Raw genomic sequence first — 22,180 nt, forward strand, 5'->3', positions numbered from 1 at the left:
CAGACCACTACCACCCACGGCCCCAGTGTTGGAGTGGGAGAAACCCCAAGGCCCTTGGTCCCGCATACACATTGATTTTGCCGCCCTTCCACGGCCAAACATTTCTAATTGTGGTGGATGCATTCTCCAAATGGCTGGAGATCATCCTAATGAAATCCACAACCGCGGGAGCTGTCATCTCAGCACTAAAACACCTTTTCGCCACGCACGGGCTACCGGACACCCTCGTGTCCGATAACGGCCCACAGTTCACTGCAGCATTATTTGAAGGGTACCTGGCTGAAGAGGGCATCCGACATGCCCTCTCAGCGCCGTTCCACCCTGCGCTGAACGGCCCTGCTGAACGCTTTGTTCGAGTGCAAAGAAGCGCTATCACGAAGCAGCCCGGAGACTGGCAGGCACAAATCGACGCATTCCTAACCGTCCAACACAGGACCCCCTGTGTGGCCACCGGCCGCAGCCCAGCCGAGCTATTAATGGGGCGGAAGCTAAGGTGCCCGCTAGACCGGCTACACCCGAACTACGTGCAGGACGGGTTCAAAACAAAACCAGATAGACTCCGGGAATTAAACATAGGAGACTCAGTGTGGGCCCATAATTATAGCGACGGCCCAAACTGGAAGAGGGGGATAGTCATAGACAAAACGGGCCCCAAATCGTATCTAGTGGAAATAGACGATGGCAGAGTTTGGAGGCGCCACATAGATCAATTAAGAAACAGATTGAGCGATAAGGCAGAATTAGGCGAGACAGCCCTGACTATGATTTAATTAACCCCACAGCTGACTGGAGCCGAGAACAAACAGAAAGCATAGAACCAAACAGAGACTTATCTGAGCCAGGCGAGGTCCAGCGACACCCTCAGGCCCCTCGAGAGGACAGCAGGTCCGAGCCGGCGAATAATCCAGGGCCGGGTGGCCGGGAGGAGGAGCTCAGAGGAACGAAAAGTCCCTCCGGCAAGCTCGACTCAACTCCAGAAAGTGAACTGCGCAGGTCCGGGAGAGTCAGGAGACGCCCCACGTACCTGCAGGACTACGTAGAAAAGTAATATGCAAATATTGGCAAAGTGCCTTCTGGGAGGGAAGGAGTGTAATGTATTACTGTAAGTTTTGGCGGGAGTTTTAGGCGGGAAATATCTCGTTCCTGATTGGTTGCAGCCTCAGGCTGAAGTGTATATAAGGAGAGGTTTTTCTCCAGAGAGTTGCTGGGTCACACTATATTAAAGAGCTGTTGTCACTAACCTGGTCTCCTGCCTCGTCAATACCCGAACATAACATACTGGCTGTATCAAAATTTCTTACGCGTGCATAAATGTCAAACTGAATTAATCTCTTTTCAAGAATGCAGTAGAAAAACACAGCGTAGGAGGAATCCTGGTATGGTATTAGAAATAGGCTACTGAAAAATGTGTATTGATTATTTTTAAGGAAACCAACAAAATTTGCAATATCCAAACTAATGGATTGGGATATGAGTCTTATTTTTTTAGCTGCACATTTCTCCGAGTTTTGAAATGCAGTTTTTATTTCAAAAATTACATATATAATTTGAGTATTAGGAAGGATGTGTACAAATGAGTATTATTCATTTTCTACCCCATCTCTCAATTGTAAGAGGGGACAAGCGCATGCAGTTTTTCTATATTATTAAGTCACCAACCACATCCACCGAGTGCATACAGCTGCTGGAATAGTAATTTCTCATGCTGACATTTGTACAGTTTGTCCCAATATTTTAGTCAATGCACACGAGAAACATAGAGAAGGAAAATAAATAAAATAGAAAATTACCATCTACATCTGCAACCCATTTTAGGAATTATGGTAGTTGGAACAATTTCAAACAGGGCAGCGTTAGAGGTTAGTCAGGATCTTGCAACTTACCCTGATATTGGGCATTGAAACCCTTCTGTCTGTGGTTCCCATCGGACATAAAGTGAAGTCGAAGCCAGTTTTTGCTGCTGATCACAGGAGCAGGAAGGTTCGTTCCTGTAAACCTGCAAAGAGGAAAAAAAAGAGAGAAGGTAACAGAAATAGCCACAGACATTTTTTTTAAAAAAGAGTCGCCTCTATGAAGATGCATAAGGAGCTCCTCTTGCAACCACGTTTCAAATGTCCTTGAGATGCAAATAAAACTGCAGCCCATTATTTACCCTTGTATCTTGCGATACAAGTACAGACTTACAATATAAAAGAAACAAAAATTTAAATCCAATCGTGATTTTTATGCAGATCTAATTTCTGCCGCCAGATTAGTGCTCCATCAAGTGAAATTGCCTCCCCACTTCAAAGGCACAGAAATTAAACTGTTTATACTTCTCTGTCACCACAGATAATTAGAATGCTGCCCTGCTATCTTGTCATATCAGCAAAGGACATTCTGGAAAGCAATGATGGTTGGCAACAGCAAAGGGAGAAATAAAAGCATGTGTATTGCTTCTCAAAATGTCCACAGTGATCTCTTTTCTTTTCAAATCTATCTAAAATGGATGGTATGGTATATTCTGCTCAGATGAACTATGGGCTTTTGTAGCAAAGCTTTGCCATTAGTGTGTGTGAGTGTGAATGTGTGGGTGTGAGTGGGTGGGTGGTGTGCCTTTGAGTCAGCCTTGACTGCTGGCGATTGCCTGCAGAAATGCCTGCCATTCTTTTGGCAAGATTTTATTATGGTTTGTCATTGCCTGCTTCCTAGGGCTGCGAAAGAGTGTCTGGCCAAGAATCATCCAGCTGAGTTGGGCCTAAGGCAGGATAGAACTCAGGATCTCCTGGTATCTAGCTTGTTGTTTTTACCACTATGTCAAAATGGCTCTCTATTCAATTAACATTAGAAATATTAGATACCTTAACTTTAGTAGTGTTAGACACTTTAACTTTAAAAGAGATGCCAGAAAAATGTTAATGGTGTTTCCATAATTTATACTTCCTACTTTAATTTTCAATAGCAGTTATCCATCCTTTCTACAAGGTTTATCTAAGAAAGGAATTTGCCATTTTTTCTAGGACTTAAAAACAGTCAATAACTCAGAAAACTGGAGAGCAAACAATTCTGTAAGTCTGTTCTTATTTTATCACCATCTTAGTAAATATTTAAAAGAATTGAATCTAATTAATCACCACAGCCCACTATTTTCCTGCAAAAGATACTAAATCCATAGACAATTCTGTTTAGATGTGCATAAATATGGATGCCATATAACAAGAACAACAGAAAAAACCATTACACAAATAAAGAAATACTTTTGTCTATGTAGATTCTCAGTCATCCGGGTCATGATTGTCCCAAAGATGTTTTTTTAATAGGCAACTGCCCTTTGTTTTTCCTTGAAAATGTTCAGAACTGAAGAAGCTTCTTACATGAGAAATAAAATGTTTTCAAGGAAATCAAAGTCCAGTTGTCTTGAAAAAGCATCTTTGGGACAATCTACAATTTTAAAATACTTAAAACTTCTACAGTAGTCAAAGTCTACAGGGTGTGTGTGTGGGGGGAAGGATTATCACCACAGTGTTGTCAGCTTTCAAATCAAGAAATGGCTTCTGTAGTAAAGAATCCTTATTACTTTTTCAAGAAGCATGTTCAATTCTGACCTACATCTAAACCATTATAAACATTTACATGTATAATGTGGGAAGAAATTCAGGCCACGAATGCCAGAATGAAGAGCTCACAAGCAGCATTGCTTTTAAAGATGGTTATTCTGAGAACAGAGAACGTCTCTTTCTTGAACAAGTGTGCAAATGAAAAACAATCTAATAAAATCTTATCAGAGAGCCCATAAAAACTCAGCCAAACATTTGTCATGGATCAATTTGGGAGCTCTGAAATGGCAGTGGGAATTTCTAAGCACTGTACAGTATTAACTCCCTATTTATGAATCCAATTAAATAAGAAACTCTTCTATTAACATATGTGATACTATTCTTTTTCAAAAATTAAATTTCAGGGAATAATTGGAGATGGGAGTTAACAATAAAAGGAAAATGTCTTGGACAAATCATTATGGATTCTATCAGAAACAAATGTTTACCTAATATTCACAGACATCCTTGAAAAGGGAGATATATGAGAGCAAAATTAATGGCCTTAACTAGAGCAGTTGAAACAACATTAACATGATAAGAGCTATTATAGAATCCAATTACTTTTAACCAAAGTCCATTTCAGACATTTTATTAGAGACAGTGTCACATTAGTTATCTGCTATTTGCCTTCTGAGAACAGTTCTATTTTATAAGAATAGAATTAAAAAGTAGGTGTTTGCAAAGATGATAATTGATGGAAAGAAATGTCCTATATTCTCCTTTTGAATAGAATGTAATAATTCTATTGCTATTATTGTTACTATTGTAAGCATCATGACGGTCTTTGTTAGATTTATATCCTGTGAATTTTTCAGGACCACAAGGCAGTTAAATAGAGCTCTACCACCCTTTTATTTCACAACACTCCTGTGAGGGAAGCTGAGAGGAATGGGCCCAAATGGAAATGAAATGAAATAATTTTGTTGCAGTCCTTAACCAGTTACAAGGAAATGAGCATTCAAATACACAAAAAGCTAAATTAATAGTATCAAGATAATTAGGAAAGGTAGTTACAGATGAAGAATTTTGGCTAAAAGACAATGTTAAACTATGCTAAGGGGTTTGGTCAGGCTACACATATGCAATAGAGGAGAAAAGAATTTAAAATTAACAATCTAGATCAGAGGTCTCCAACCTGGGCAACTTTCAGCCTGGTGGACTTCAACTCCCAGAATTAATGGGTGAGCATAAGAGCACCAGCGTGCCTACAGTTCCGGTCCTAATGTTCCCTTTGGTTGTATTCATTTTGTGTGGTTATTTCATGCTTATACTTATATATATTTTTGTTTGACAAAATAAATAAATAAATTCCCCAGCCAGCTTTGAAGTCCACCAGGCTGAAAGTTGCCCAGGTTGGAGACCTCTGATCTAGATAATACAAACATTGAAACAGTAATATAAAATATAAATACAGAACATACACATGTAGGTTGGTACATACGTAATTAGGTAGAGATAGATAGATAGATAGATAGATAGATAGATAGATAGATAGATAGATAGATAGATAGATAGATAGATAGATAGATAGATCATATGCATACTGATAAATAAAACGATCAATTTACCCAGTCAATTTTCACCAATGAGGCATCATTTAAGACCTGGGCCTCTACAAGGATGTCTAATACCAGTTATTGAGCGAACCGGTAGCGGTGGCGGCCCACCCACCCAGACACTTCTGCATATGTGCAGAAGCATTGCGAGCGTGAGCACCCACAAGCGAACCAATTGCGCCAGGTTTTGGAACCTGTCCCTGATCTGAACCACTATACCATACTGGATAGCTGGCTCACTCTCTATTTCTCATGTCTCCTTATTTAGCCATTCATGATGGCTAGATTAGCATGAAAGGAACTAATGAATGGATAGCAATGAAACATTAAATACCAAGACATGCACTCTACACATATATATAACCTTCAGCCCTTTTCCTCACCTCACCTTTTGCTAAGGGATATTTTACTGCTCTTGGTTTGTGTGATCGTTGTTTCAACTACATTAAAATAAGGAAATTTCCAAAATTTCAGAGTCTAGCCAGTGTTCCTTGATTTGCTAACCTATCAAAATATTCACCTGGGTTTTGCTTCCTGGTGTGAAAACAGTCATCCTAGGACAGAAGAATTTGTATCTGGCTTGATTGGAACTGTCCAAGGTACTGTTTTCATCCTCATTCTGAGGGCTGCTACCTTCACTCAGAATATATTCAGCTGATTTCCTCAACTTTGGTTAAGCTCGATGAGATGCTAGCACAAAACAGATGCAGATCATAAATGTATTAAGGGATTTTTGATACACGCCTAGGCATACCAGAAACAAACTCTACACTCAGGTTCATAAACACAGAAATTATACAATGTCAGCAGAGAGGAGGAATAATAATAATAATAATAATAATAATAATAATAATAATAATAATAATAATAATAATAATAATAATAATAATAATAATAATAATAATAATAATAATAATATAATTATGATGAATCATAAGATTCATCATAATCATAAGAGAGGCGTGCATAAGAGCACAAACGTGCCTACCATTCCTGTCCTATTATTCCCTTTCATTATCTAATTAATATAGTTATTACATACTTATGTTTATATATATGCTTATATATTATATACTTGTTACATGTCAATGCTTATATATACTGTTATGACAAAATAAATAAATAAATAAAAAATAAATGTTAGTCACTTGCTATCTATGAGTGCATTGCATGTAGATATAAACTTTGTATGGACAAATATTATTGAAATGTGGGACTCAATTATACAGATTTAGATTAGATTAGATTAGATTTATTTGATTTCTATACCACCCTTCTCCCGAAGGACTCGGGGCGGTTTACAGCCAACATAAAACAATATTATCAATATTATCAATAAAATTAAAAACAATTTTAAAAATCTGATTCAATTTGGCTAACCCCATTAAAATTAGTAATAAAACAATAATAAAACCCCAATTAAAAATCATATTACATTACGCCAGACCTGCGCGGTGAAACAAAAAGGTCTTGAGATCGCGTCAGAAGGTCCGGAGGTTGGGGAGTAAGCGTAACCTCAGAGGCAGTTCATTCCAGAGGGTAGGTGCCCCCACAGAGAAGGCTCTCCCCCTGGGGGTCACCAGCTGACATTGTTTGGCTGACGGCACCCTGAGGAGACCCTCTCTGTGGGAGCGCACAGGTTGATGGGAGGCTATTGGTGGCAGCAGGCGGTCCCGTAAATAGCCTGGTCCTATGCCATGGAGCGCTTTAAAGGTGGTAACCAACACCTTGAATTGCAGCCGGAAACCACCAGCAACCAGTGCAGCTTGCGCAGGAGAGGTGTTATATGGGAGCTTCGAGTAGCTCCCTCTATTACCCGTGCAGCCGCATTCTGGACCAGTTGGAGTCTCCAAAATACAGTATGTTAAAAATTAGCATGACAGTTCTATAAATGTATTAGAAATATACTGTATATGTACTTGAATAATTATGTGTGTGTATGTGTGTATGTATGTTTGTATGTATGTATGTATTCAAAAAAAAAGGAAGAGTTAGGTTATGGTAACCAGCAATCCCTACAAATAATCCCACATACCTATTCCACTTTTCATTTTATGGTAGTTTAATCATGTGGATCTGATGAAACAAACTGCAGATCACAGCAGCTTATGGCTTTTAATAAAGTTTGATCATCCCAAAAGATGATACCAGACTCTTTCTGAACGTCAGTTAAAATAATGTACTGACTGTGGCTTAAAGGATTCAGATTCAGTGTAGTCAAGAGAGTAAATCCATCTAAGGACAGATAGGAGAGAAGGATCAGGCAGTGACAGACACAACAAAAAGGTGTATTGAAAGATAACAATTACTTTTTTCCTCTACAAATTTGCCTTCTATAGTGCTCAAATAATTGTTATATGCCCAACTGATAAGAAAGTACTTAATTACAAATAAGGATGTTTGGCATAGAAACAGCAATTTTGGTGAAACATCAAGGGATGAACAATTCCATTCAAAGTTGTAAAACATGCTCAGTAACATAATGGACATATCAATAAAAAATAAGAGGACTTGTTTTGGTCTGGCTAGAAAGTGGGAGACTATGAGTTCAAGTCCCACATTATCCATGGAGGACAACTAGGTGATCTTGGGCCAGTCATTCTCTCTCAGCCCAATCCACCTCACAGGGCTGCTGTTGTGGAGAAAATTGGAGAAGGAAGATTTGTTGGATATGTTCTCCACCTGGAGTTATTTGTAAAAATAATAATAAAGGCAGGATACAAATACCTAAGATCAAGTAAAGTAAAGTTGAATACTAGGAATAGTGTGTGGTTTGCTATGATTTTTCTTGAACACTATATCAGCTGGTGTGGCTTTGGTAACAAGAAACACAACAGGAAAATAAAAATTCTAATTTAGACTAAGGCCACCCAATATTTTGCTACTATAAAAAGTCAAAAAATCTGAAGTTAGATTTTTGACAGTAAAAGAGATGGGTTCAGGCATATTGAAATTGCAACTTCATCATGTGGTCTTATTGCTAAGAAAAGCCATGTAAAAATTGAGCCATTTGTAAACTTACATCATTCTGAGATTCTAAGATTTTATTTTGATTTTGGCTCTTATCATTTTTAATGAATATGGTTAATGAGTGATAATCAGTTGCATATTATTCATTTTGACAAGCTAATGATGTGAGCAGAAAAGATATATAAAAATAAAGACAAAATCACCTTAAAGATGTTGAAGAAATTTGACCAGTGTGAAATCTGGTGCAAATTGAACTGATTTATACTTTTGAGATCCATGTGTAGATTTGCACAGAACTAGATTTTGCATTTCTCTAATTTTTTTCATGTAGTTCAGTCCTTGGCTTACAAAAAAGGAAATGGATAAATCCTATTTAAAAGTAAGCAAGTTGTAGAAATAAATTTCTAAATATATACACCAGAGATAGTATTTAGCAGGTTCTGACCAGTTCTGAAGAACCGGTAGCAGAAATTTTGAGTAGTACGAAGAACCGGTAAATACTAACTCTGACTGGCCCCGCCCCCACCTATTCTCTGCCTCCCGAGTCCCAGCTGATTGGGAGGAAATGGGGATTTTGCAGAATCCTTCCCCTGCCACGCCCACCAAACCATGTCCACCAAGCCATGCCCACAAAACCAGTAGTAAACATTTTTGAATCACACCACTGATATACACACATGGAGAAACATTTTAATGAGTTTCTGTTTAAAATGTATTTCTGTGTCATGAACTAAAATATAAAAGACAGACATATAACTAAGTATACATTCACACACACACACACACACACACACACACACACACACACACACACACTACCACCATGTACCATTTCCTTTGTGATACAGTACATTCACAATAAAATTTTATTAGCTCCTGGATTAGCTGAGTGAAAATCCTATTTCAACATTCTGCTTCCCTAATTACTTCTGGTTGGTTGCCAATACTGTGGGTAGATTAAAAAATGTAATTTTTTTTCCAGATTTTGCATATTTGCAAATATGTTCCCTCTGAATATTTTGTTCCTTTCTTGTCTCATTACTTTGATTCCACACATGAGAAATTCATTTCTTCAACTCCCTACTTTTCCTCCTTTCTCTTTACTGCTTCCATTCATGTTTGCAGTCTTCCCATCCAACCATCACTTCAAGTTCAAATCAATGGACAGGCTTTGGACAAAGTCTCTTTCTCAGCTGAATCCATCTCACATGATTATTATAAGGGGGAAGCGGGAGAACTATCTTCAGTGTGGAATACTGGATGAGCTCCCGAAACCGAGCTGACATTCAGCTTCCCCTTCAACTCCAATGATCAATGAGTGACTTTAGGCCAGTTCTTCTCCCTCAGCATAACCTCCTTGATGAGGTTCGTGTTACTGAAACCCTAGGGAAAGGACAGCACAATCAAGTTTTCCAGAAGAAGCACAGAAAAACACATGACTCTGAATAAAGAAATAATACATGGGGAAAAGGACCAAAAGCGAGAGGCAGCTGAAAGGAGTGAAAATCACTCTGACTGATCTGTCACACCTCAAAAATAAATAAATAAAGATATCTGAGGCTTAATATTATACCAACTTCATGTTGCTTCCGAGGAAAAAAAGAATTATCTTGGTGAAAAAAGCCTGCAAGTGTTATTCCACAGAGATGTTGCAAAGCTCATTAAATATGAAAATTGCCTCACATAGACGGGGCAGAAGAGTCTTCTCCTGTGCGGTCAGGAATGTTTAACAATCCTTCACCATCCTTTTGTTAACCATATTCAATTCTTCTCTCCATTTAAACTTTTCTTTTGAACTTCCAATCTAATTATCTCAAGGGATGAAGAGTTGGCCCTTAATTTGAAAACATGTTATTTTAGGCAGCCCTCTTTAATAAAACATAGGGAAGAATCTTCTCTTTGCCCACCCTTTTCTTATTTTACCAGCAGGATGAAAGAATTCCCAGTAGGGCTGGACCTCGGCAATGGAAACAAGTAATTAGGTCAAGTTGTTCTTCAAGATTAAAAGCCACAGGAGGAAGAAACGGGAATACTTCTCCAAATAAATCCATCTTGTTTCTAAACAGAGGCTGATGAAACTAGAGCTCCAGTGATGCATGGCAGGGGTTCTCAAATATCAAACATATGTTCAGGTACAATATGCTTAACCAAAACCCAGGCAAACTAATAACTGGAATTGCACAATACACCGAGAACTTGGTTAGAGATTTGTTTTTACAAATTAGTTTGATGCCTGGACCCAGGTCATTTGGTTAACTGAATTTATGAATGCAGCCAATGAAGGATTATGATATAAAAATGTGGATTGCAATCCAGGTTGCAGCCCAACATATTTGTTTTTGGTTTAGGAACCAACAAACTCCAATGGTTTACAAAAAGGCTACAGCTGTACAGGTGTTCTTGTTATTACTTTAAGTAGTAATAAACTCCTAGCCAATTAGCTTTCTCTGCATTGAACAAGAAAAAAAGGGGATTAATGTCCCTCTCCCCGCTTCTTCAAGGCAGTGAGAAAAACTGTCTTCCTGCTACCCCAAAGGAATGAAGGTAGGGGCTGCTCTTTTTTAGAAGATGTCTGAAAAATGGAAGGTGGGCCATGGGGGATTTGTGTGTGCCCTTCATTGTCCAGTCTATGAACTGATGTAACTAATATTCCATGCAGTAGATGGATGCTAAATTTTAATAAAAAATAAAACAACACAAAATAGACTTTAGTGGAAATGCACATGGACATTCAGGTTTATTTTTATAAACAAAAACTCACAAACTGAATGTCCAAGGAAAGCAATTTCTCAGCTGCTCCAATTCAAATAGCTACCATTGACTTAAAAGTCATTATGTGATAATTTATGACAGCTGAGCAAAAGAACAGAAACTTTTAAGGTAACCACCTGGGCAGTGGTGGGGTTCAGCCAGTTCGCCCCACTTCGGGAGAACCGGTTGTTAACTTTCTGAGCAGTTTGGTGAACTGGTTGTTGGAAGAAATCATTAGGGCAGAGAACCGGTTGTTAAATTATTTGAATCCCACCACTGCACCCAGGTGTTCATAGAGAGGTCAGTCTCAGAAGGAACAATCTTCCAGATCTCACTGAAGATAACCTCCAATAAAATCACTGAGCACAATTTTGGGTTACATTCCTTGGAAATATGCAACATGTTATGCAAACTAATAAGAATCACCTGGGGTTGTCATCTTTAATCACCATCATCCATTCTCATATTACATTTGCAGGCTAAACAATTCTTATGGAAACAAAGGACCACAGTGACATGCTTAATTCACTTCAAACAAAATAATAGGAAATAGAAAACCCACAAGTTATTTGAGTTTATCTCTGAGTGCAACATTAATCCTCAACCACCCAAAAAATCAAAACGAACTGATCCCTCCTAGCCAAATGTTAGTATTTGCATTTCAGCAATACAGCCTTTCCCTGCATTTTTGCATTTTCAAAGCTGGAATATGAAACCTAAGACTATCAGTGCATTTAATTCCTTAAATGATGATTTTTGCTAAAACTGGCCACAATTAATGTCCTGAAACTATTATTGTTTTGAGCCATCAATAATAATTGCAAGCCAATTTATATCATCATCATCATCATCCCTAATGACAAGATGGAGAATAAGTGGTCAACGCTTTTGCAACAATAGTAGATCCTGAGATGCAGTAGAACAATGGAAGGGAGCAGTGGAAAACCCCCGGGCAAGCTGAATGTCAACTTGAAAACTGAAAACTGAAACTAATAATTATCTCTGGGTGAGACATTTAATCATATATATATATAAATCATATATAAGTAGTCCTTGACTTATGTCTAGTCTTTAAACTATTGTTCAAAGTTACAACAGCTTTGGAAAAAGTGACCTGTACTCAAATTTATGACCATCACACCACCATTGATCGCAATCTGAGTGCTTTGCAACTAGCTCACATTTATGATAAGTTGTACCATCCTACTGTTACATGATCACAATTTGCAACTTTTTTTTTTTGCTAATTTAAAAAAAAGGGCAAAAAATGAGCATTGGAGAAACTAGGTTCACTTAGCAACCATGGATTTACTTAACAATTGCCATAACAATTGTAAAATTGGACCCAACACATCTTATGACTACAATAACGTATGATGGACTTGGATGCCAATTGTGTTTGTAAGTTGAGCATTGCCTGTAATCAAGCAATATATTTGCCCACAGAGCTTAAATTTTACTTTTCTGCTCTGAAATATGAACTTATGTAAACTGTATGCATAAAGAAACTGCAAGTGGAAGCACAGATATATCAAATGAAGATTATTATTATTTTTTTGTCTTGGAAGAGGTAAGGATCAGTGCTGGGGAAAGATTAATTTAGCCTGCTAATCCTAAATGGCCACATGTGTTAGAATGCATTAAAGGTAGTTCTCAACTTATATTCACAACTGGGACCAGAACATCCATTGCTAGGTGATGCAGCAATGGATGTTGCTGAGTTGCACCTGATTTATGACCTTAGCCTTCCTAACTGCTGGTAACTGCCTGGACAAGTCATGGTTTTCTAGGAACTTTTCTGAAAATGGTTTGCCATTTCTTAGGACTGAGAGAGAGTGGCCCAAAATTATCCATTTGGATATGTGCCTAAGGCAGGTCTAAAACTTCTGATTTCTATCCTGGTGCTTTTAACCACATGCTTTTTATTTTCTGCCCATGGCTATGATCACTATCCTGAAGTTATCTATGCTTTTAAAGATGCAAGTCACAACTTGAACAAATTTTAATCATTAAAAGGGAGTTAGAAGCATTTTAAATAAAGAAAAATTCAATTGATCTTTGTCCCATTTTTTGTTCTTATTGATGTCTAAAGATTGAAAAAAGAAACAGTCCTACATGGGTTGAAGGAGAGGATTTCATAGCTAGTGATTCAAAAGACAAGTTAATCTCAGAAAATGGGCTTTGCTTCTTTAAAAGCATAGTGTTTTGTCCTTGTTTGAAGCTTTGGAAATGAATCTAATAAGCATATTTTCTGCATTCTGCCTTCCCAGTGACAGTGGTGGCGATCTGCGGCTCTCCAACCGTAGCTCAAATAGAGTGCTCAGCAAATCATACACTGACAATGCTAAATGGTATGGGAGGAAAGGGTTGAAACCTGGTGGTTTTTTGTATTTAGTTATTTTGACTTTCTTCAAACTGAAACTAAATATGGTACCAGGGAAGTGATGAAAGAATGAAAGGCTACTTGCTATAAACAAAACCAGCAAGAATCATTTGCAAAATAATCTAGAAGAATAACACCTCCTCTGCTATTTATTACAGAAGTCTGCCCCCTTTTTTCCCCCAATTGTACCTGTGACTCTGAGAAAAGATGGGGCTGCTTTAATAAGTTGACTCATCTGACTCAGTAACAGTGGTGGGTTGCCCCCGGTTCAGACCGGTTCACAAGAACCGGTAGTAAAACTGGCAGGTGGCTCCACCCACTGACCCAGATGTCATCAGGAAGCGCGTGGAGTCCTGTTGCGAACCGGTAGTAAAATTAAGTAGAACCCAACCCTGCTCAGTAATGTTAACACAACTCTTTAAGCAGCCATATCTTTTTCAGGTATACAAGAAAGGCTGAAAAAAGGCTGATTGTTTTAATAAAGAAAGGGATATGCTGTGCTTGTGTGAGCCTGAAAGCTCTTTTTTCAATTTTTCTCAAAGCACGCACACCCCTAAAATTATGCAAATTGAAAAAAGTACAGCTTGACATCTTACTAACCTATTGAAATTCTAATTGTTAATAGTCATTTTCTCTCTCTACTTTGTATCAAAACATATAGGAAGAATAGGCCTGCCAATTTTCTTTCAAATCTTTAGCTTCCAAATATTTTCAGTCATTTTAATTCCACCTAATGTTCAGGCATTTTGTACTATTGCACAATAATCATTTCAGCAGCAACAAAATTAGCTTTCTGTTCTATTATTACTAAAAACACAGTCTCTTTTTCTTTCCAGTATATTTGCACATAGCTTTACAGTTATTGCAGCCTACTTCATCATTTTTCATTTTGATCCCTCCAGAGAACTGCTTCAAAATGCAGCTGCCTGCTTTGGAATTTCTATCCAAACCTACTCATAATGCCACTCTTTGGGAAATAAACAACAAGCCAAAATTCAGCAGCTTCTTCCAAAATTCAAGCAGTAACAATAATTATCAGATGTTTTTCCATCACCTTGTATGTCAGCCTAAATCCCATCCTGGCTACCTTTGGTTGGTACTTGGCAGAAAAGGATGGTGTGCCAGGAAGTCAGAAGAAAAGATGGGATGGGAGCAAAACTAAAAATTCAATCCTAGCACTTATGCTTTTAAAATCAGAAATAGTAATATAGCGTGAACTGGAAAAGTATGTTTTGCAAACTAACCCTATTGGGGTTTATTCAGCAAATAAGCTACAGAAGACCAAGGTAGGGAACCAGTGCATAGACTTATTTGCTAGAGACGCCCTGAGAAACTATTTTTTTTTATTTATTTATTTTTGTCAAGCATGTATTAGATAACAGATATAAGTATAAACATGATTATGAATACATGAAATGGATACAAATAAAAAAGATTGTCAGACCTGGAAGCCATATTTTATCTTTGTGCCTTCGGGTTCCAGGCCTACCACAATCCTACTGTGGGAAGTTGGGAGTGGGGGATAGCACAGAGTGAAGTAGATTATAGCCATAATAAAATTCTTTGTAGAAAGTCAAGGCCAAGAGGCCCTGTAGCTGTGTCAAGAAGGAGAGGAGGATATATTCTATTCCAGACTGGATATGATTGGAGACGTGGTGGACATGCGGGTGATGTGGGCAAGGTCTTGAACTTTCTTTTGGGTGAGAAAAAACCCGGAAGCTCTCAGATTCAGGTTTTCCCAGATGTGCCAATATGACCTCTCTAATAAAAGTTAACTTTGAGGAACTTCAAGTCTCAGAGTTTGATTTCGTTGTGGGTGTTACTTGGAATCCTGACAGGGATATTAGGACAGGGATGGTAGGCACGCTGGTGCACTTATGCATGCCTCTTACAGACCTCTTAGGAATGGGGTGAAGTCAACAGTAGACAGTCTAAGGTTAAAATTTGGGGGGTTTGGGGAAGAAACCACAGAGTCAGGTAGTGCATTCCAGGCATTGACCACTTTGTTTCTGAAGTCGTATTTTCTGCAATCGAGTTTGGAGTGGTTTACCTTAAGTTTGTATCTATTGTGTGCTTGTGTATCATTGTGGTTGAAGCTGAAGTAGTCATTGGCAGGTAGGACATTGTAGAAGATAATTTTATGTGCTACCCTTAGGTCAGACCGAAGGCGGCATAGTTCTAAATTGTCTAAGCCCAAAATTTCAAGTCTAGTGGCATAAGCACTTGCAAGCAGAGGAGTGGAGGACTCTTCTTGTGAAATATCTCTGGACTTGCTCAATTGTATTAATGTCTGATATGCAGTGCAGGTTCCTGACAGATGAGCTGTATTCGAGAATTGGTCTAGCAAATGTATTGTATCCTCTAGTTAGCAATACAATATTACCAGAGAAGAAGCTATGCAAGATTAGGTTAACAACTCTTAATGCTTTTTAATGTTGTTATAGTGGGCTCTGGATTGGAAGTTTTAAAGCATGGGGTATCCCTTGATTCTTTAAATAGCTCTTAATGTAGTTCTTGGTTGAGTGTTACTATGTCTCAGGAACCATCTCAGAAATTGTCAGATGAGATCATAATCTTGCATAAGCCAATTTTGGAAATGCTTAACTTGCTAAGGATAATGTAAAATGTTTAATTATAATTAGCAGCTGTTCAAAGCCTAGCTTCAATGGGAATATTCATTAGATATTTCCATATGTATCTAAACTACCCCTCCCTCCTCACTTTTGTGCACGTTTTCCATAGGCAAACATTCTCTCTCTCCCTCTCTCTCACATGCCTCTACAGGCACATGAACATACCAAGTTTAAGTTTAATGAGGCATCATTCCTTTGGATTGCTGAAAGGCTTCAGAAGCTGAAAAGAAAACCAAGAGGTTAATAGCTAAGATGCTTGAGGTTCTGCTCATGGGACACCCTTGGAAGAGCAAAGCTTTAGATGTTTAAATTTAAAAGAAACAGCCCAAGTGATGCTATGCCTTTTGCTCTTGAGTGGAGAGAACACCATTGCAAGCTGGTTCTCTTGTGTAAAGCAAATGCCCTTGCAAAAACAAATTCAAACTCACTTGTTACATGGAAGAATGGAAACAGGGTCATCTGAACTGCCTTACCCTTCGCAAAATGTTGACTGTGTTGATGTGTGAAGTAAAATGCTGGCATGATGGGGAGTATACAAGTTTGATAATTAAAGATGTATGCTAGCTATATAAATAAGTAAATAATGTACCAAGACAATAAAGTGCTGCAATAGGACAAAATAAAAATTCAGGATCAGTAAGTTTTAGAGGTACATATAGTTCTTTATTTCAGTGTCTCTCTTCAAACAGTGAAAGCGTTCTGTTCTCAATGTGGTGTCTTGGGGTTTTCTGTATTAGGTAAAGAAAGCCTCTACAAACAGGGAATTTAAAGTTTACATTTTATCATTCTTTGTTTATCAAGGTTGTAACAAAGCTACAATTTTTTTACTATCCCCAAAACTCCAAGTTTATAGAAAGGCAAATATAGATAAGAAATCACTGAGCTTCAACCCTAAATGTGTGCACGCACACAAAAAGTCTAGAATGGTTTAGCAATGGATTGTTCTCCAGCAGTACCTGATATTGTTGAACTATTCCAATTACAAAGATTCAGTGTCAAACACAACCTTAGCCTAAAATCTCCTTCCTGAAACTAAACTGAAATGAAAATTGTATGGTTAATTTTTATATATCTTTGCCGCTACTTGATTTGTCTCATGCTTTTGTTACTTCTATTTCTTTATCCTTTTAAACTATCTAGCCTGATGAATACTTCTGGAAACCTCACACAATTGCACACCATTTTGCCAAAGTTTTGGTCTGTGTGAATTTAGCAAAGCTGGCTCTCTAGATTAGCCACAGTGCTACTGAGTTATGTCTACTTTGTGGCTTCGTACAATTTCCAAATTGGTATCAGGAACCATTTGCATCATAGTGATAAGTCCATTCCCTTAGTTATTTCTAGCCCAATTCCAGGATGTTGCAAGAACGGAGATGAGCTTTTTATGACTTCAGGCAGGTAAAGGGAAGAAAGAATTAAGTTGCCCTCCAAGGTCATCTTTACCAGGCTTTCACTAAATGGGCCTTCCCTGAGGATTCATAAAATTGAAAAACCTGTTTGTCATATATTAAAACACTGAAATGAGGTAGATCAAATATTATTAAACTTCTGAGCAAAAATTATTAGAAGTAGGACATCCAGCTCCAATTTTAATATAACCTCAAATGGTGGCTGGAAAGAAGAAGAGGGATAGAGAAAGGGATAGGCAACAAACAATATTAAAGAAGACTAAATGTTTTATCCAGTGGTGGGATTCAAGTAATTTAACAACCGGTTCTCTGCCCTAATGATTTCTTCCAACAACCAGTTTGCCAAACTGCTCAGAAAGTTAACTGGTTCTCCCGAAGTGGTGCGAACTGGCTGAATCCCACCACTGGTTTTATCCCAGCATGCCACTGGAATCCAATCCTGCAAGGAAAATAAAGATTGAAGTGCATTTTTATCTACACCTATTTACCTTTCTCTTAGCTCTATTTTTAAGAAACTGTTCTCATAAACCGGAGATGGTGAACCTATGGCACACGTGCCGGAAGTGGCATGCAGAGCTATCTTTCCACGCACGCCAGCCGTTGCCCGTTGTTCTTCCGGGTTCTGCCGCTGGTCTTTGTGTGCACAGGACTGCCAAAAACCGGAACAGTAGCTCCCTGGCATGCATGTGCACACTGGAAACCAGAAGCTCAGCTTCCTGGAGTGTGCATGCACACGGGTGGGAACTGCTCTTCCGGTTTCTGGCACTCCCCCGGGTGCGCTCCCATTTTGGCACTCGGTGCCGAAAAGGTTTGCCAACACTGCCATAAACACTGATTTCATTTGTTTCCCTGGAGAGCTGGAGCAAGAAGATATGAGAGGAGACACCTTGTCTTAGGACCTATAACATCTGAGGTCCTCTTCCCTTGACTCCAGAGTACTTTTTTAGACAAAGTTTTTGAAAGCAGTTTGATGTAATTGATTGAATAAACCAAAGCAAACCACAATTGGCTCCGTTTATTGAAAATGCTAACCCATTTGCCATGGATGGGATAGCTGTGGCCATAGGCGTCTGGTATGAAGTGCATGAATTTCCTTATTGAGTCACAATGTTACAATGTGCAAACTCCCCATGGTTCCCCACCAGATCAACTATGATGCCTCAGCAACAACAGCCAACTTAGCAAATAGAATAGGCTTCTGATAGCAATATTTACCACCACCTGGAGAGTTAGAATGTTCCAGTCCTGTCTTAAATTCAGTTAAACTCAAACTGCCCAAGGAGCTGCTGATCCAGTTCTACAGAGGAATTATTGAGTCTGTCATTTGCACCTCTATAACTGTCTGGTTCAGTTCTGCAACCCAACAAGAAAAACACAGACTTCAGAGGATAATTAGAACTGCAGAAAAAATAATTACTACCAACCTGCCTTCCATTGAGGACCTGTATACTGCACGAATCAAGAAGAGGGCCGTGAAAATATTTGCAGATCCCTCGCATCCTGGACATAAACTGTTTCAACTCCTACCCTCAAAACGACGCTATAGAGCACTGCACACCAGAACAACTAGACACAAGAACAGTTTTTCCCCGAAGGCCATCACTCTGCTAAACAAATAATTCCCTCAACACTGTCAGACTATTTACTGAATCTGCACTACTATTAATCTTCTCATAGTTCCCATCACCAATCTCTTTCCACTTATGACTGTATGACTATAACTTGTTGCTGGCAAAGCTTATGATTTATATTGATATATTGACCATCAATTGTGTTGTAAATGTTGTACCTTGATGAACGTATCTTTTCTTTTATGTACACTGAGAGCATATGCACCAAGACAAATTCCTTGTGTGTCCAATCACACTTGGCCAATAAAAATTCTATTCTATTCTATTCTATTCTATTCTATTCTATTCTATTCTATTCTATTCTATTCTAAACAAAATGCTAGCATTAGTAGAAGATATGGTAAAAAGCTAAAAGCAAACAAGCCAAAGAGTAGTTTAAAGTGATGTATGAAACCGGTCATTGTCAAACCAGTTCTAATTATGACTGGTGCTCTTAAGGCAGAACACCTCAAAGTGTGTTTATAAATTATAGATTCCAATAGCAGAACTCAAATTCAGCTCTTTTAGCACCTTTTAACCATTCCCTCTTCTCCCCCAAGGAGCAGTTTATTTATTTATGTTTTGGATTTATGTGCTGCCCATCTCATCCAGATTGTCCAGTAAAAAGACAAGCTTGATGCCATCTATGTGTTGCTAACCATTGTCATTTAAGTGTGCGTGTGGTGGAGGGAGGCACGGGTGGGGGGGGGAGAGAGAAAGCTATGCTGACATGAATTAAGAGAATAGAAACTATTACGGAATACTTAATGTATTTCAAGGTCTTTTTATCCTGAATTACCAAGAAAATGACTAGCAACAACTGCAAATCAAAAATTGTAGTGATCTGTATAGCACAGTCCTCTTTTTCTCAACCTCATTTTTTATTCTTTATAAGCATGTTGAGGAAACCAATATTTACAGAACCATTTGATGATACTTGCAATACAATTCTGTTTCATAAGAGTAACACACACACACACACACACACACACACACACACACACACACACACGGCAGTGTCAGCAAAATTAGCCTGCCTTGGACAAAGAGGGATCCAGTGGAAGAGAATACAGTATCTGTGCCTCAGAGTTAACTATGGAGTTCCTGGTTGGTTGGTTGTTTGCAGACCTTCCATTACCTGATTAGGTAGCATCATCAGTACTAATGAGTGTAGGGTTTGTTAGGAATGCTAATGATATTACCTCGTTGGGTAGCAAAACTTCTACAAGCAAACAACCAAGGTTAGAGAGCATCAAAAATCCCACAAAGTAGGATATTTGTGAAGATGGAAAGATAAAGTAATTATGATTATATGATGAGGTTTCTCTTCATGGTAATTTCCACAACAGCTATAGAGAAGTAACACATAGTTTAATTGTTAGGATCTATTTTATGATCTTGTAGGTTCTTTTTAGCTGGGCTAAACTCTTCTTTAATATCACATTTTTCCCCCAGACATATTGTCAGAGTTTAAGCCCAGTCAAATAATTACGAGTCTTTTCACTACATGAGATGTATACTACACAGGTGTTATCCCCAAAAGCAGAATAAGTCCAAGCTTCTTAGAGTCACATTGGAAAGATTGTAAACATATACAGTTACTTAACTACCAAGAAAGAAATACCAGTAAGCTATAAAAGGAACTGTTTACCTCAAATATCCCCTTTACTTTCAAGAATACTTCTGGACCTTGCATATTTCTCAAGGGTAGTGCTGGAACATAAATTTAACAGGTAACTTCAACACAGTAATGAGCCCACCTAGTCACCATAAATACAGGTATTCTGAGATGGAGAACAAAGGCTAGAAAAAGTGCCGGGAGCAACTTCAGTAAACTTGCCTTCTGCTAAGTGAGTGTTCTGTGACTTGCCATGTCAGCCACAATAGAGATGTGTATACAATACCATAACATATATTAAACTGAGATTATATGCAAGGTCAAAACATTTCATGAAAAATTAATAAGCCTTTTGTTATATTCTGATACTCCTGCAAAGTCTTAGGTTTGGTATGTGACTTCCATCACAATGAGGTGTTATGACTTATTCAATAAACCAAGTTTAAGACAAATGATAGCTTACTGAAAAATTCCGCACGAGCAGAGGTATTGTTAGCTGAAGGAAGGATCTCAGAATGGCACTTCTAAAAGTGTTTTGTTGCTGTCAATTTCCCTCTGTTCAATATGTAAACAGGTCCCCTAGTCTCACATCTAGAAATCCATAGAGTTGAAAAGTGGCTAAAATATGATTTCCCCAGAATAGCTGAAAATGATTGTTTGATGGATCTGTGTTAGCCCTACTGTTTACTGTCATTAATAATTCTCTATTGCTCCCCAACAGTGTCTTGATTCAATTACTCTCCCATTATATAAGAAAGGTCATAATAAAAATCCCGCTTTCTCCCAAGTAGCTGATTGTTAATAAGCAGCAAATTCTGTTTTTATATATCATAAACTTTCAGATTGGATGCATTCAGAAAATATCTTGACCCTCAAACAGGCTTTAGATTAGGATATTCCACCATGGATCAGTGCGGTTTGCACCATTTAGCTGAAAACCACTCGAGCGCTACCAAAGATGCTCTTCATGTTGCTTTTATTGATTTAAGGGCAGCCTTCAATTCCTCAAGAGAGTTCTAAGTTCTATCAGTCATTGGCATCTTCTTTATTGATAATTTCGTTAGTTCAAAATACTGCAGTGCAGAATAGAGACAATTACAATGGTAATTTAAACTACCTCCATCTTTATCTCAGAGGAGTCCTGGCCCTTCATTATTGTGACTCTTTCTAAGCCATCAAAGTAAGATTTTTGTATTAGTGTGATAATTGTAAAGGATTCAGTAATTTGTTAATATTAAATGCCAGGTTCATTTAAAACAAAATACTTGTTAAGTAAAAATGGTTTGGGTCATCCATCAAATCAATCAAATTTTTATTATGGTCATAAACCAGCATGGCTTGGATCATTTATTCAAAGCATGTAATTTTAAAGATTTAAAGACTGCACTCATGCATTCAGTCAGGTAAAACTTAGATTAAGCTACACGTTTGAAAACACACATCATTTCCACTGATCTTCAACAACAGAATGTTTGTACAATATAAGATATTTTAGACAATGTACTTTTGTGCTCAAGCAAAAACCTTCAACTAGGGACTCATTAAATTATGAATAAATAACCACCAGAATCACCACTAGTCATTGTAAATATTTGGCTTAAGTCTATCTTGACCTGTCCCCTGATCTTTCTCTTGAATACGTTGCATTCATCTTTTCTTGGAGAACTCAAGC

The 22,180-nt window shown here is 38.1% G+C and overlaps 1 protein-coding gene across 1 annotated transcript in view; it reads right to left on the reverse strand.

Annotated features, from left to right (window-relative positions):
- CSMD2 (CUB and Sushi multiple domains 2) overlaps positions 1–22,180 on the reverse strand; it is a 795,888-nt gene that overhangs the window by 354,565 nt on the left and 419,143 nt on the right. Inside the window, exon 6 of the mRNA XM_058195470.1 lies at positions 1,884–1,996. Coding sequence (XP_058051453.1) covers positions 1,884–1,996 — 113 coding nt within the window. The remainder of the gene's footprint in view (positions 1–1,883; positions 1,997–22,180) is intronic.

Source organism: Ahaetulla prasina, chromosome 10 (genome assembly GCF_028640845.1).
Source record: "Ahaetulla prasina isolate Xishuangbanna chromosome 10, ASM2864084v1, whole genome shotgun sequence".
NCBI lineage: Eukaryota > Metazoa > Chordata > Lepidosauria > Squamata > Colubridae > Ahaetulla > Ahaetulla prasina.